This window comes from Capsella rubella, unplaced genomic scaffold, assembly GCF_000375325.1.
Source record: "Capsella rubella cultivar Monte Gargano unplaced genomic scaffold, Caprub1_0 scaffold_2, whole genome shotgun sequence".
NCBI lineage: Eukaryota > Viridiplantae > Streptophyta > Magnoliopsida > Brassicales > Brassicaceae > Capsella > Capsella rubella.
The window spans coordinates 4,756,090-4,772,114 of NW_006238922.1; the positions used below are offsets into that span (position 1 = coordinate 4,756,090).

Here is a 16,025-nt window from a genome sequence, read left to right on the forward strand (position 1 = left end):
GCTCCATAACCTTTAACTTCATCCTCCTAGATCGATGACCTTAGCTCGAAGACTCGCTTTTCATTATTGTTTGAATTTCGTTGTTTCCCACCTAGTTTCATTTCGAATTGTGTTAGTCTTTTGCATCTTGTTTACTTTTGTTTGATTTTGTCTTTAGTTGATTTGAATTGCCTTATTAGTAATAGTTGGAAATCAAGTAAATCTTTATAGCTTAGATTAAGTTAGCTAGTGCATTCTTAGTGAGTTAATCATTGCAAATTTGGATCGATAATTATTTGAACCGGATAAAATCCTACATCAATTTGGCGCCGCTGCCGATTTGCATTTGCATTAGCCATTAAGATTTCTAGTTCATTTGAGACTAAGCATTTCTTTTGAATTGTTACATAACACATCTACTTGTTTTGTTCTCTCTTGTTGTGAAGGTGTATGAACCTACGAAGTCGCGGGCAATCACATCTTGTCGAGCCACAAGAAGATATCCGTCGGTTTGAACGCGAGATTGCTAGAGCAAGACGAGAGCAAGAACGAGTTGAGCATTTAGCAAGGTTGGGAATGGATAACCAACAACATCCTCAAGTTGGTGATCACGGTCCTAATGGAAACGAACCTCCCAATGGCCAAAACCCACTCCACCCTCCCCAAGCTCAAGCACCACAACATCCACATAGAGTTGCACGCCCAATAGACACATTTGATGCTCCTCACGTTCATGGGAATCGAGCGGGTATCCAAGCACCTCCGGTCGATGCTAACAACTTTGAGATTAAGGGGAGTTTGATCCAAATGGTTAGTCAAAACAAGTTTCATGGGTTACCCATGGAGGACCCATTGGATCACCTAGACAATTTTGACAAGCTTTGTGGGACAGTCAAAGCAAATAGGATATCCGAGGATGCTTTCAAGCTTCGTCTTTTCTCTTTCTCCTTGGGCGACCGCGCTCACGTTTGGGAAAAAGGATTAGCTCCGGGTTCCATAAGGACGTGGGATGAGTGTAAGAAGGCCTTCCTCAAGAAATTCTTTTCCAACACGAGGACCGCTAAGCTAAGAAACGAGATCTCGAGCTTCACTCAAAGGAACAATGAGAATTTTAGTGAAGCATATGACCGGTTCAAAGGATATCAACTCCAATGTCCTCACCATGGTTTTAACAAGGAGTGTCTTCTTAGTACCTTGTATAGAGGAGTGCAACCTCAAATCCGTATGCTATTGGATACCGCGAGCAACGGTAACTTTTTGAGTAAGGATGTGGATGAAGGGATGACTTTGGTGGAGAATCTTGCCCAAAGAAATGGTAGCTACGGTGATGACTATGACCGTACCTCAAGGGATACAAAAGACTTGAACGAGCAACATCGCAAAGAGATCAAAGCTCTAAATGATAAAATGGACAAAATGATCTTTGCGAATCAAAAGCCGGTCAACTTTGTTTCCGAGACCGATGTATATGAGGGCTATCAAGAGAATGTTGATGGTTGTATAGAAGGGAACGAGGAGGTAAACTACATTGGCGGCCAAGGCTACAATAAGTTCAACAACAACTACCGAAACCACCCAAACCTCTCCTACCGAAGCAACAATGTTGAGAACCCCCAATACCAAAAGTATCCACCAACCAAGCCACCCGGTTTCCAACAATCCACCTACCAAACCAACCCTCAACACCAATTCCAACCTAAACCTCAATTCAACCAAGCCTACCAACCTCAAGCCTCTCCCTCTAACCCTCAACCACAAGGAGACAACACTAATGCTCTCCTTAAGCAAATCATTGAAGGGCAAGGAAGAAGTGCCATTGAGCTTGTTAGTCAAATGAAGTCTATGCATAACAAGGTAGACAACATCTATGGCGAGCTCAATGCCAAGTTTGAAAGGCTAAATTCTCAAGTGCAACACCAAGCTTCTTCCTCTTCAACGAGACAAACCGGTACCTTACCCGGTAAACCCGAGCCTAACCCAAAAGAGTACATAAATGCTATCACACTTCGTAGTGGCAAGAATCTACCTAGTGGAGATCTCAATAGGGACATTGAGAATCAAAATGGGGAGGTGGAGATAAATGAAGGTGAAGAGGTATTGAATGAGAGTGACTTCAACAAAGGAAGTAAAGATTGCGAAGAAGAAGTTGTACTCGAGAAGGTTATTAAAGATAAAGGGAAGGGTAAATTGGTTGAAGAACCGAAAGAAAACAAGGTTGAAGATCTTTCAAAAACGCCCAAGCCTACCGAGAAGAAAGAGACTACTTTCGTTCCTCCACCTTACGAACCAAAACTCCCATTCCCGGGACGTTTTAAGAAGCAACAAGAGGCTAAGTACAAGGCCTTGTTTAATGAGAAAATGAAGGAAGTGACTATCACTATGCCCATAATTGATGCTCTCTTGTTGAATCCTTCTTACAACAAATTTCTAAAGGATGCGGTAGTAGAGAGAAAGAAAGCTCTACAAGGAACGGTGATATTGTCTCATGAGTGTAGTGCTATCATAACTCACAAAGTGGTAGCCAAGAAGAAAGAAGATCCGGGTACATTTACTCTCCCTTGTGCCCTTGGACCACTTCTCTTTGATAGATGCTTGTGTGATTTGGGAGCAAGTATAAGCTTAATGCCTCTCTCGGTTGCTAAGCGTTTGTGTTTCACAACTTACAAGGAATGTCGGATTCAACTAGTCCTAGCGGATCGCTCAATTAGAAAACCGGTTGGATTGCTAGAAGACTTGCCGGTTATGGTTGGTCATTTTGAGATTCCAACAGATTTTGTGGTTTTAGAGATGGGGGAAGAGCCTAAAGATCCACTCATTATGGGACGCCCATTCCTAAGAACCGCCGGGGCAATGATCGATGTGAAAAGAGGAATGATTGATTTGAGATTGGGTAAAGAAGTCTTGACATTTGATATCAACAAGGTCATGAGGAAGCCTACTATCGAGGGACAAGTGTTCTATCTCGAGGAGATGGATGCTCTAGCGGATGAGTTGTTAGAAGAGTTGGCAATGGAGGATGCTCTTCAAAGCACTTTGGTGGTTAAGCAAGGGGAATTTGGGTTGCTTGAAAGTGATAGTGAAGGCTATGAGAAGATTCTAGACTCACATAAGCCTTCAAATGGTGAAGCAAGTTTCCTTGAGTTGAGACAAAGCCATGAAGTAAGTGTAGTGGAGATTGAAAAGGTGACTAACCGAGAAGGAGCTAGCAAGGATGAGACTAGCATTGATGGGGATTGGAGTGAACTCAAAGCTCCAAAAGTGGAACTCAAACCGCTCCCCACCGGGCTAAGGTACGCTTTTCTTGGAACAAACTCTACTTACCCGGTGATCATTAATGAAGAGCTTAGTGAATTGGAAACCTCCACCCTTCCAGGAGAATTGAAGAAATATGGAAAGGCTATAGGGTATTCACTAGATGATATAAAAGGAATATCGGAATCTTTATGTGTCCATAGAATCAATCTTGAAAATGAATCTATGAGTTCCGTTGAGCATCAAAGGCGGTTAAACCCCAACCTTAGAGATGTTGTTCGGAAGGAGATTCTTAAGCTTCTTGATGCGGGAATCATATATCCGATCTCGGATAGTACTTGGGTTTCCCCGGTACACATGGTTCCCAAGAAGGGTGGAGTCACGGTTGTTAAAAATGATAAAGACGAGTTAATCCCGACTAGGACTATAACCGGACATAGAATGTGTATTGATTATCGAAAGTTGAATGCCGCATCTAGAAAAGATCATTTTCCTTTGCCTTTTATTGATCAAATGCTAGAGAGACTTGCAAATCATACCCATTATTGCTTTCTTGATGGTTATTCCGGTTTCTTTCAAATCCCGATTCACCCTAATGACCAAGAGAAGACGACATTTACATGCCCTTATGGTACCTTTGCTTATCGAAGGATGCCATTTGGGCTATGTAATGCACCGGCCACCTTTCAAAGGTGCATGATGTCGATCTTCTCGGATTTGATTGAGAATGTGGTTAAAGTGTTTATGGATGACTTCTCCGTCTATGGAGATTCTTTTTCCTCTTGTCTTTCTAATCTTTGTAGGGCCTTGAAGAGGTGTGAGGAGACAAACTTGGTGTTGAATTGGGAGAAATGCCACTTCATGGTCAAAGAAGGGATTGTTCTAGGCCACAAAATATCCGAGAAGGGAATTGAGGTTGACAAAGCAAAGATAGATGTGATGACTAACCTTGCTCCTCCAAATTCGGTTAAGGGTATTCGAAGCTTTTTGGGTCATGCCGGGTTCTATAGACGGTTCATCAAAGATTTCTCGAAGATTGCAAGGCCACTTACACGGTTGTTGTGCAAGGAAACCGCATTTGAGTTCAATGAGGAATGTCTTGAGGCCTTTGAGAAAATAAAGAGTGAGTTGATTAGTGCTCCCATTGTTCAAGCACCGGATTGGAACCTACCGTTTGAGATCATGTGTGATGCAAGTGACTATGCGGTTGGAGCGGTTTTGGGTCAAAAGAAGGATAAAAAGCTCCACGTGATTTATTATGCAAGTAGAACCCTCCATGATGCACAAGTGAAGTATGCCACGACGGAGAAAGAACTACTTGCCATAGTCTTTGCTTTCGAAAAGTTTAGGTCTTACTTGGTTGGGTCTAAGGTGATAGTGCACACGGATCATGCGGCATTAAGGCACTTGTTGGCGAAAAAGGATGCTAAGCCGAGACTTTTGAGATGGATTTTGCTTTTGCAAGAGTTTGATCTTGAGATCAAGGATAAGAAAGGAACTGAAAATGGTGTAGCGGATCATCTCTCTCGGTTGAGGATTGAGAGTGACATTCCTATCAATGACTCTCTCCCCGAGGAGCAACTTTTAGCGGTGCAACTTCTTGATGAAAGCCACAAGACTTTGATGAAGCTAGAAGAGGCAAGGAATTTGAATGAGAATGGGCCTTGGTATGCGGATGTGGTAAACTACCTAGCATGTGGAGTAGAACCGCCTAACTTAGATGCTTATGAAAAGAAGAAATTCTACAAGGATGTAAACCGGTTTTATTGGGATGATCCTTATCTTTACACACTTTGTAAAGATAAGATCTATAGAAGATGTGTGTCTCAAGAGGAAGTAGAAGGGATTTTACAACATTGCCATGGTTCAACTATTGGAGGTCATTTCGCAACATTCAAGACGATTTCAAAAGTGTTACAAGCGGGATTGTGGTGGCCTACTATGTTCAAAGATGCTCATGAGTTCATAGTGAAGTGTGATTCTTGTCAAAGAAAGGGAAACATAAGTAGGAGGAATGAGATGCCACAAAATCCGATTTTTGAGGTTGAGATTTTTGATGTGTGGGGAATCGACTTCATGGGACCATTTCCCTCCTCTTATGGCAATAGTTACATTCTTGTAGCGGTTGATTATGTGTCAAAGTGGGTAGAGGCGGTAGCTAGTCTAACGAATGACGCAAAGGTTGTATTGAAGTTGTTCAAGACAATAATCTTCCTAAGATTTGGAGTTCCTAGAGTGGTTATTAGTGATGGAGGGAAGCACTTCATCAACAAGGTTTTTGAAAGTCTCCTTAAGAAGCACGGAGTCAAGCATAAGGTAGCCACGCCTTACCATCCGCAAACAAGTGGTCAAGTTGAGATTTCAAACCGAGAGATCAAGGCAATTCTCGAGAAAACGGTAGGAGCTACAAGAAAAGATTGGGCTACGAAGTTGGATGATGCTCTTTGGGCTTACCGAACCGCATACAAGACACCAATTGGTACTACTCCGTTCAATCTCCTCTATGGAAAGTCTTGTCATCTCCCGGTTGAACTTGAGTATAAAGCTATGTGGGCGGTTAAGTTGTTGAACTTTGACATCAAGACCGCGGCGGAGAAGCGTTTGATCCAACTACATGACCTTGATGAGATCCGTCTTGAAGCTTATGAGAACGCCAAGATCTACAAGGAGAGGACCAAGAAGTTTCATGACATCAAGTGCTGCTGTTCAACTCCCGGTTGAGGTTATTCCCGGGAAAGCTTAAGTCTTGTTGGTCGGGTCCATTCAAGATTAAGGAGGTTCGACCGTATGGTGCTTTCGTGTTATGGAACAAGGATGGAAAGGAATTTGTTGTGAATGGTCAGAGGTTAAAGCCATATTTTTCAAGTGACTCCATCGAGGAAGGAACCACGGTTTCTCTCTCGGAACCTCAAATCGCTTAAATAGCGTGGAAACGTCAAGCTTAGTGACGTGAAACAAGCGCACTTGGGAGGCAATCCCATGGTATCCTTGTACATATTTTTCTTTATTTTGTCTAGTTTTTATGTTTTTTTTTGTGCTTTTGGTTTGATGGAGTTTCATGAATTGATCTAAAGAAGTGTTTAAGACCGAAACCGAGAAGAAGAAATGCAATCGACCGATCGGTCGGTTGACAGGTCGGTTGCTATCGATCCGTCGACACTGTCCCCTAACGACCAATCGACCAACCGGTTGATCGACAAGGCAACCGATCAGACGGTCGGTTTTTTGGTCGGTTGGTCCTTGTCCGAGAGTATCTGTCTCGACGTAATCGACCAAGCAACCGATCGGTTGGATCTTCTTAACCGAAATTTCTTTAAATTGAACCGAAATCATCCCGGTTTAAGCCCAGAAATCGATTGAAATTACCTTAACCGGTCAGATTTTATTCAAAATCAAAAAACCTCTTCTTCTCCACCGATCGATTTGTTTTTCTTCTTCTCCATTTTTTTCTCTCTTTCAAACTCTCACAACTCTCTCAATTCTCACTTGTTTTTGTTCATTCAAAGTGCTAATTTGCTTAATTTTGGTCAAGGAAATTGATTTTAGTAAGCTCTTTCTCTAAAAATCAAGGTACACTCTTCATCTCTCCTCTTTTCATCTCTTTTCCAAGGTTTGCATAATTATTAAAAATTCTTGTCTAGGTCGATTGTTAGATCGATTGGCTTGATTTATGCCTTGTGAACCTTGGGTATTGATTATTGGTGCTTATTTTGCATGATTAGGTGAGAAATTTTGAGTTTTGATGGTTTAGGGTTCATGTGCTATAATAGTGACGAAAATTTGCAAAGTGTGTTAGAATTTTGGGTTTTTTAATCTCTTTCTCTTGCTTTTGTGATGCTTTAGACTTGTGTTTACTATTGGGTTCGATTCCTATTTGTCAATAGCAACTTTGGAAACTTGTTTATATTGAGAATTTTGCTTAATTTTGAGATTGTGAAGTTAGTTGAGATTCTTGTTGAGTTTGTGGCATCTAGTTCTTCTTGATGGTTTGTAGAGACTATGCTTGTTCTACATTGGCCCTTTGTGCTTCATTCTTTTATTTTGTGACAATTTGAGAGTTGAGGTTTAAAGTTTTCTATGGATTTTCTCTTGTCATTTACTTGGTTTTGATCAATTTGAAGGTACAATGGGGGCTAAAAAGCCGAGTAACAAACGCCAAAAGCCCGTGGCTAACAAAGAACCTTCAAGTGCCACGGTTCGGCATTCGACCGCGAGTGAGAAAAAGAACCTCAAGATAATCTCTCCCCTTGAAATCAATCCAACCCGTTTTGCGGATAGGACTTTGCTCCAAAAGATGGGGATACTTGAGAGGTTTGATGAGTTATTCGTTGGAATGGGACTTGAGGTGCTTGCACGAATGGATTATCCAACTTACCCCGACCCAACCATCGATTTTTTGTGCACAATGGAGTATACATTTGTGAATCCGAGAGTTCCTAAAGCTCAAGAGGGTCCCATCACTTTCAAGATCAAGTCTACGGCCTACACCATCTCTATCCCGGATCTTTGTGAAGCTTATGGTTTTGAGAACAATAGCTTGATGAGTTTCCCTAAGTTCGCGAAGATTGATGTTTTATGGGATGCGCTAGCAAAAGGGAACTACGTTAGCCACAAGGCAAAGATCACAAAGATTCGCCATCCGGTCATGCGATACACGATGAAACTCCTCGCCCATGCCTTGTTCGGGAGAAGTGAGACGGGTACATCAACAACAACGGAGATGTGTTTTGCTTTCCAAGGGCTTAAAAACGTTTTGGTTGAAGATACCGATGAATATGGTGAGGGACCAATTGTGCAAGATTGCCTTGGGAATGATGTGAACTACGGTTGCGTCTTTGCAACTTATCTTGTTGGGTACAAGAAAATGCTCATTAGGGGACGAGCAAAGGCTATACACATTGGCGGGATTCTTACGCCTCTTTTCACCAAAGCGGGAGTGGATCTCTCCACGTTTCTTCCATGCCCGTCACGCGCTTACATTGACTACGTCTACTTGGTCAACACCTCGACGTTAAAGGCTAATAATGATCCCAACCGTTTCATCTACAAGTTTACGGACATAGATGAGGATGACCAAGAGTGTATGCTACCTTTAGACGATGGTAATCTCACTTGTTTATCCTCCCATGAACTAGTGGAGTTCATAGTAAGTGTAGAGCAATGTGGAATGCCACTTGGTGAACCAATGGAGATTCAAGAGACTTCGCCATCACCTCCGTCTAGACCATCCCGAGATGATCCTTACCGCCTCAACACTTATGAGCTTCCTAAATTCAACTTCAAACCGAAGACTAAGACGGAAAAGATGCTTTCTTCCGTGATCAAGTTTCAAAGAAAGATCAACAAATGGCAAGCTTATGCCATTGGGAAGCTTTTCAAGACGGTTAAGAAGCTCAAACCCGAGGGATATATCTCTTCCGAGGATGAGGACTTGCACCGCCCTCAAGATAGTGAGGATTAGGACCAAGAAGACAATGAGGCGGGTGATGAAGAAAGTTATGAGGCAACGGAGGATGATGATGAGGTAGAAGCTCGACGATCCACCGGAGATTGTTCTTCAAGCAACCCCGCGATCATTGATCCACCACGACGCTCTCTCCAAGTGCCAATCCAAAAACAAGGCAAACCTCGGACAAAGAAAGCTAGCAACGCTCGTTAGAGCACTCCATGGTACCATTTCTAACCATTGTCTATACCATTTCCATTTTGTTTTATCTTGTTTTCATTAGTCTTCTTCTCGGGATTCTCTCACACCGAGACGGTGTGAATTAAGTTTGGGGGAGAGACTAACCATCTAATGTTGTGTTTTGTTTTGTTTTTCTTCTCTTGAGTCTTGCATTGTAAATAGCTATGTTTTGAGAAAAATCAAAAAAATTAAAAAAAAACTTTAAAAATCCAAAAAAAAAAAAATGCATGTAGTTTTACACTTTCATTTTTATTTCTAGAATTGAGTCTAGTAGCATGTAGATTGCATTTTCATATGCATTGGGGATGATGATTAAAATGCCTTGTAGAAATTCAACCTTAAGATTGAATCTTAAAGCCCTCGGTCATGGTTCATTGTTGCTTGATCATCTTGGAAAGAAATGAAAATTCATGCTTAGACCTTTGCATTCTTTGAAAGCAATCTTTTCTTGTGTGAAACTTACATGATCTTTGAAGCATCTCTATGTATTTGGACTTAATTTGAATCTAATTCTCTCGCTTATGGTTTTTGAATGCATTCTCATGGTAAATTCTTCTTAATCGAATCATTTACCCTTTCACCACTCTCTTGAATGATTCGAAAGTCCCTTTACCCTTAACCCTTACCTTTCATTTCAACCCTTGAATTGATTTTGTGAGTGAGGCCTCTTCTTGATGATATTATAGATTGTGAAATCTTGAGAGAATCGAGAACGACAAGGTATTACACTTCTGGTTCACCATGAAGATGTGTCAGTGTCTCGACTTGTAACGAATCATCAAAAACAATTGGATTAGCAGTTTCATTCTGCAACGGAGTAAAATCCAGATTGTCAGTAAGCAATACTTTTCCTCTTGGTTGTATCACAATTGTTGCGTTCCATTGTTGACCCCTTTTCTGAGTAAGCCGTGGATACGGCACATAGCATACTTGATCTGCTTGAGAAGCTAATATGAAAGGGTCGTACTTCCCATAACGTTTTGCAACGTTAACATCGATTATTCCAGACTTATTTATCCGTACCCCTTCTCCAATGGTGGAATCATACCAATCACATTTAAAGACCACAATTTTAAGATGTACTGGTCCAGAATAATGAATTTACAAAATCTCTCTCAATACTCCATAAAAATCATATTCTCCACTTGAGCTAGAAGATGATATGCTTTTCACACAAACTCCAAAATTGGCATTCTTTTTACCTTTTCCATGATCGTATGTGTGAAATATGTAACCACGGCAAAAAATAAATAGGCCAAGATGTAACTTGTACCATTGGCCCATGGGCGAGCGTTTGCAACCATTTTGGATAAGAATTCTCTCTCGAAGTATTCTCGACCTAATTTGTATCAATGCATAAAATGACCTCTATTACAATTGAACAAAAATTAAGAATTGAAATTAGTATAAAATTAATAGGATTTTCTTACATGTTCTTCTAACCAGCTTGCAAATTCTTTTTCTTTAAGTGTGGTAAGATTATCTCCTGTTATCCCAGGATAAGCAACGGCCATGCTATCATCAAACAACCTATATAAAAAGTTTAATAAGTTTTATTATATAACTCACCTTAATTATGCATATGTAAAGTAAATAGTTTACATACCTTTCAAATGGATTTAATTCTTCGCAATTCATAAGAATATACGTACGTGCAATATGGTAGTCTTTATCTTGAAACCAAAACTCGTTTGATTTACCACTACTCCTCCCTGGTTGAGAAAAAATTTCTGGAATATCAGACTGGTGAGTATAATGAGCATCTCCATCATAGTGTCGATCTCCGGTTCGACTTTTCGTCTTGATGTGTGGCTCAAAATAATAAGTAGCAAAAGTAGAAATTTCTTCATTGATGTATTGTTCGACAATCGAACCTTCTACTTTTGCTTTATTCTTCACCTTTTTCTTCAAGTGGCCCATGTATCGTTCAAAAGGATACATCCATCTAAATTGTACAGGTCCTCCAAGTCGAGCTTCGTGTGGTAAATGAATAGGCAAATGTTCCATAACATCGAAAAAGGATGGTGGAAATATCTTCTCCAAATTACAAAGAACAATACATATATTTTGTTGTAACGTTGCAATACTATCTTCGTATAGCGTTTTTGCACAAATATCCCGAAAAAATAAGCTCACACCTAAAAAATAAAAAATATATATAATATTAGAGTTATTAAATTTTAATAATGATACATGTAAAATGTCTTAAAAAAACTTATATACGACCACAATTGAAAAATAAATAAAATATGAACATTATAATAAATATAAGCGAGAGCAGTAATTTATATAAACCCATCAAATTAAAAATTATAAACTTACCTGACAATGCTTCATGTATAGATTTATCCATAAGCTCAGCAAACGCAATTGGAATTAGTCGTTGCATTAAGACATGGCAGTCATGGCTTTTCATTCCTGTTAATTTTCCCTTAGAAAGATCAACACATTTCGAAAGACTAGATGAAAACCCATCAGAAAATTTAACATCTTTTTCGAGCCACTCTAGAAAGGTTGTTTTTGCCTCAGCTTGTAGTCTGAAAATTGGAACCGGTGCCTTTCCATCATCTGTTAAATGTAGTTCTTTCCGGTTACAATACTCTTTCAAATCAAGTCGTGATTTGATGTTATCTTTCGTTTTCCCCTGCACATTAAGTAGAGTATTGATGACATTATCCAAAAAGTTTTTTTCAATATGCATCACGTCAAGGTTGTGCCGGAGTATAAGAAATTTCCAGTAAGGAAGCTCCCAAAAAATGCTCTGCTTATGCCAGTTGTGACTATCACCATATCCTTCTAGTCGTCCATGGTTCCCTCCACAATCAACTGATTTTGGAAAACGGTTGACTCTATTCAAAATTTCTTCACCTGTTAGTATTTGAACTGGAATATCGTTCACAACCCTTCCTCTTTTAAAGTTTTTCTTGTTCCGCCAATAGCTATGATTTACTGGTAAAGAACACCGATGACAGTCAAACCAACTTGTCTTCCTACCATTTCTCAACTGAAAAGCAGAAGTTTGCTCCATACAGTAAGGACATGCTAACCGACCATGTGTTGTCCACCCCGAAAGCATACTATAAGCTGGAAAATCGCTTATTGTCCACATAAGTACAGCTCGTAATGTAAAGTTCTGCTTGGTGTGAATATCATATGCATGTACGCCGTTAACCCATAAATCTTTCAACTCTTCTATCAATGGTTGTAGAAAAATATCCAGACTTCTCTTCGGATGATTTGGACCAGGAACTAAAACTGATAGAAACATAAATTCTCGCTTCATGCACATGTCAGGTGGCAGATTATACGGTGTTAAGATTACCGGCCACAATGAATAATTATGTCCAGACATACCAAATGGATTAAACCCATCCGTACATAACCCAAGGTATACATTTCTTGACTCAGATGCAAAATTAGGGAATACCTTGTGAAAATGTTTCCATGCTTCTCCGTCAGAAGGATGACACATTTCTCCGTTATTCACTGAGTGCTCTGCGTGCCATCTCATATCTTTTGCTGTACTATTAGATTGATACAATCTCTTCAATCTATCAGATATTGGCAAATAAAAAATTTGACGGTATGCAACTTTTTTCTGCCCAGGCTTTTGAATAGGACGAAATCTATCTTTTCTACAGAATCGACAGTTCTCTTCGAGTTCACTATCTTTCCAAAATATCATGCAATTATCTTGACAAACATCAATTTTATGATAAGGTAAACCCAATGACCGCATAAGCTTCTTTATATCATAATATGAATGCATTGAGTTGTTACCTTCTGGCAAATATTCTTGTAATACTTGAGAGATCGCGTCCATACAATTTTGAGGAAAATTATAATCTGTCTTCAGACTCATGAGTCGAGCTGCTAAAGATAATTGGGAAAGTTCAGTTTTACATCCATCATAAATTGGATGTTTTGCTGCACTCAAAATATCATAGAACTTTTTTGCATCAGCATTAGGCTCTTCAACCATGTTTTGATCAAATCCAGACTCCGTATTACCAAATGCATCTGAAACCATTTCAACATAAGGATCTATTGACTCTGTATGTGACTCAGACCCAACAGCATCTTCAACGTTGTTCATGTCTAAAATATTGTAATCTTCCCCATGAGAAATCCAAACCCAATAGTTAAGCATAAATCCTCTGTTATATAAATGCTTCGACACAATATCCTCCTGCAATAGAGGTCTACCATTCTCACATTTGAAACATGGACAAAAGAGTTTGCCTTTCTCCAAAAACAACGGTTGATTCTTTGCAAATTTCAAAAAAAGTTCTAATCCTTGGCAAAATTCTTCTGAAACTAGATTAGTTGAGTGGTCGATTCTTTCATACATCCATCTTCTTGTAACATGAATATTGTTGTTCGACGACATTAAACTAGACCTGCAAAAAACATCAAATTAAGAAACTCAATTTTGACATTATGTTGTTCAGATGATATTCTTTTTAGTATAGTGCATATATAGATATGAATATAAGTTTTTCAATCTCTTTCACCTCATATTACGTAAGAATATGCTAAACCTTTTTTAACATCTTCTGCAAATTCAAGATTTCCTTAAATATAATTTTCAGAGCCAATAAACATTAAAACATTTTTCTTGTACCAAACGATTGGCAATTAGAGACATGCGTCTCTTGTCGTTTGTTTTTCCCCTTAAAAGCAACGTTGTAAATATGTAAAGTTTGAACAAGCAAAATTTGATATTTAACTTAATAAGTAAGACAAACAAAATTGAAACACCACCAGAAATAAACTTAACTAAAACATACCTATGAAATCTCCGACTATTGTTATGGCACTGAGGTATTTTGTTTTGTATATTTGTTTTCTCCAGCACTTGCACTAAGTACGTTAATTATGATTTCTTTGAGAAAGCAACATGTATATATATACACGTATAACTTTATGAGACTCCTAATCTTATTATTAATATAAGAAAAGATAATAACATAATTTTAAAATTTATCTAATAATTTAGAGTCTTTATCTCTTTCAAAATATTAATAAAAATACTTGTAAAAATGTTTTAAAATATATTAAGGATATTTTTTAACATGAGTTATTATTATCTAATCAGTTATATGTGATATATATATTTCAAAATATTGTGACTATTTACCACAATTTTTTTTTATAAGGATTCGTAACATGTCGTGACAAACATATAGTCACTATAACATCACCAACGCTAACTAATATTTTTGTTGTAAATTTGTATCTAATTCTCTACTACGTATTAGTCACCAATCGTCACAATTGTGCTGACAAACAACTCGTCATATTTATGTTACAAATTGTGACACTTTTGTGTCATGAACTCCTTCGTCATAATATTGTGACAAAATAACTACAAACTGATGACAAACAAAATTAGTAGCAAACTTGTTTCAAAACCGTCACAAATCTGTGACTAGTAATTTACGTCTTAAAATTACGTCTTAATAGGTTCGGTTTTTTGTAGTGTTAGCTCTTGTTTTAGCTAGTATTTGGAACATTATGAGCTAGCTATTGGTTAGGGAATGAAAGATTTAGGTGGTTAGATTTTACATTTGGGTTGGGTTTGGGAGAAAAAAGAAAAAGAAAAGAATGGAATAAGAAGTGAAAGGCTTGATCATTGAGTTTAAAAGGAGTCCCTAGGGAATTAAAGTTATAAGAAAAGAAGCTCTATACCTAAGTAAAAGAAATAATTGGGTAAGATAGTCTCCAAAAAGGGAAAAGATTTGCAAAGGTTGACAAAGAAAGTGGGATTAAATAAGAGCTTAGTGTTTTAAGAAAGGTTTCCCTAGGCGGCTAATGAAAAATAAGGTTTTGATCATGAGGGTTGTGTTTTGATAAGAAAAGAGACCAAAAGTGTCCAATGGGTGTGGTTTGAAAAGAAAAGGAAAAATGTTTGCAAAGGGTAGAAATTAGGATCCTATATCTAAGATGGGTAGAACGACAAGAGCTAGTCTTAGATGGATTTCATGATTGTCTAGCATTCCTTTAATTTGAGAGTTAGTCACCCAAAGATACAAACAAACAAAGCCACCTCAAAAAGCCTTTACCCTAAACCGATTGAGATTGATTCACTTACCATTTGCGAGACCGCGCCAAACACTTTAATGAATGTTAAAGAGATGTTTCAACTTGATTGAGAGTCTTTGCTAATGGAATGAGAATGAACTAGAAGATTGCATTAACTTAGGCATGAGAAAATATTTGAGAGTACGATGATTGATTTATGCACCGTTGAACTATCTTCGAGGACTTTAGTTTGAATCCTTTGCTTGATATTTTGTGGTTATGAATCCCCGTCTTCAAACCTCTCTTTCGACTTATCTTTTAATCCTTGCAAGAGGACTAGCAAGAGATAAGTTTGGGGGAGTTGATGTCTATGGTTTTTAATGGTTTTTGAGCTTTGTTTCTAGGATAGTTTTATGCATTTCTCATCTTATTTAGTGTGTTTAGGTTGCATTTTTGCATTTGTTGAGTTTTATTAGGTACTTGGAGTTTTAAGGAGTTCATGGAGCACAAATGGAGTAAAATATCGAGTTTTGGAGTCAAAATTGGATCAACCATGGTTGAAGAACAAGAGAAGGGAAGGAAGAGAATGACAACCGACCAAGCGGTCGGTTAGGAGGTCGGTTGAGTCGATCCCGAGAGCTTCTGTCCGAGATCAACCGACCGATCAACCGATCGGTTGAGTTTCCATCACATGACAACCGACCGTTTGCTCGGTTGAGAGGTCGGTTGCCACATACCCGAGAGCTTCTGTCCGAGATCAACCGACCGATCAACCGATCGGTTGAGTTTCCATCACATGACAACCGACCGTTCGCTCGGTTGAGAGGTCGGTTGCCACATACCCGAGAGCATCTGTCCAAGAGCAATCGACCGATCAACCGATCGGTTGGCTTCAGCGAGTCAACCGACCGACCGGTCGATTGGTAGGTCGGTTGAAGGTTATAAAATTGCAAAAATCCGGTTTGTCCCGGTTATCTCCGGTTTGTTTCGGTTTAATGTCATGTTTTCTATAAATACTCTAATCCCAATTGGGAATAGGGGATGCTTTTGTTTTTAGGGTTTTAAGAAAGATTAAGGTTCTCTT

The 16,025-nt window shown here is 38.9% G+C and overlaps 2 protein-coding genes and 1 non-coding gene across 5 annotated transcripts; 2 read left to right on the forward strand and 1 right to left on the reverse strand.

Moving 5' to 3' along the window:
- The first annotated feature begins 429 nt into the window (after positions 1 to 429).
- On the forward strand, positions 430 to 6,152 carry LOC111832102. Its single transcript, XM_023788446.1, is given in 3 exon segments — positions 430 to 3,662; positions 4,137 to 5,920; positions 5,923 to 6,152. Coding segments are annotated over 3 exon segments (5,247 nt in total).
- Positions 1,042 to 1,148, reverse strand: LOC111832224. The gene has a single exon (XR_002835264.1). It is a non-coding gene; the product is annotated as a small nucleolar RNA R71 (small nucleolar RNA).
- Positions 6,153 to 6,669: 517 nt separating the features above from the next.
- LOC111831858 lies at positions 6,670 to 12,647 on the forward strand. 3 transcript variants are annotated; one of them, XR_002834956.1, is made up of 3 exons: positions 6,670 to 6,801; positions 7,353 to 8,901; positions 12,524 to 12,647. XR_002834956.1 is itself a non-coding variant. In XM_023787166.1 (2 exons), the coding sequence occupies exon 2, from the start codon at positions 7,358 to 7,360 to the stop codon at positions 8,690 to 8,692; it is 1,335 nt and encodes a 444-aa protein (XP_023642934.1). In that variant the 5' UTR covers positions 6,670 to 6,801; positions 7,353 to 7,357; the 3' UTR covers positions 8,693 to 9,142. The 3 variants fall into 3 exon arrangements, 1 of the variants encoding a protein (XP_023642934.1); XR_002834955.1 differs by lacking the exon at positions 12,524 to 12,647 and adding an exon at positions 9,604 to 9,918; XM_023787166.1 differs by lacking the exon at positions 12,524 to 12,647 and having other exon boundaries at positions 7,353 to 9,142.
- The last annotated feature ends 3,378 nt before the right edge of the window (positions 12,648 to 16,025 follow it).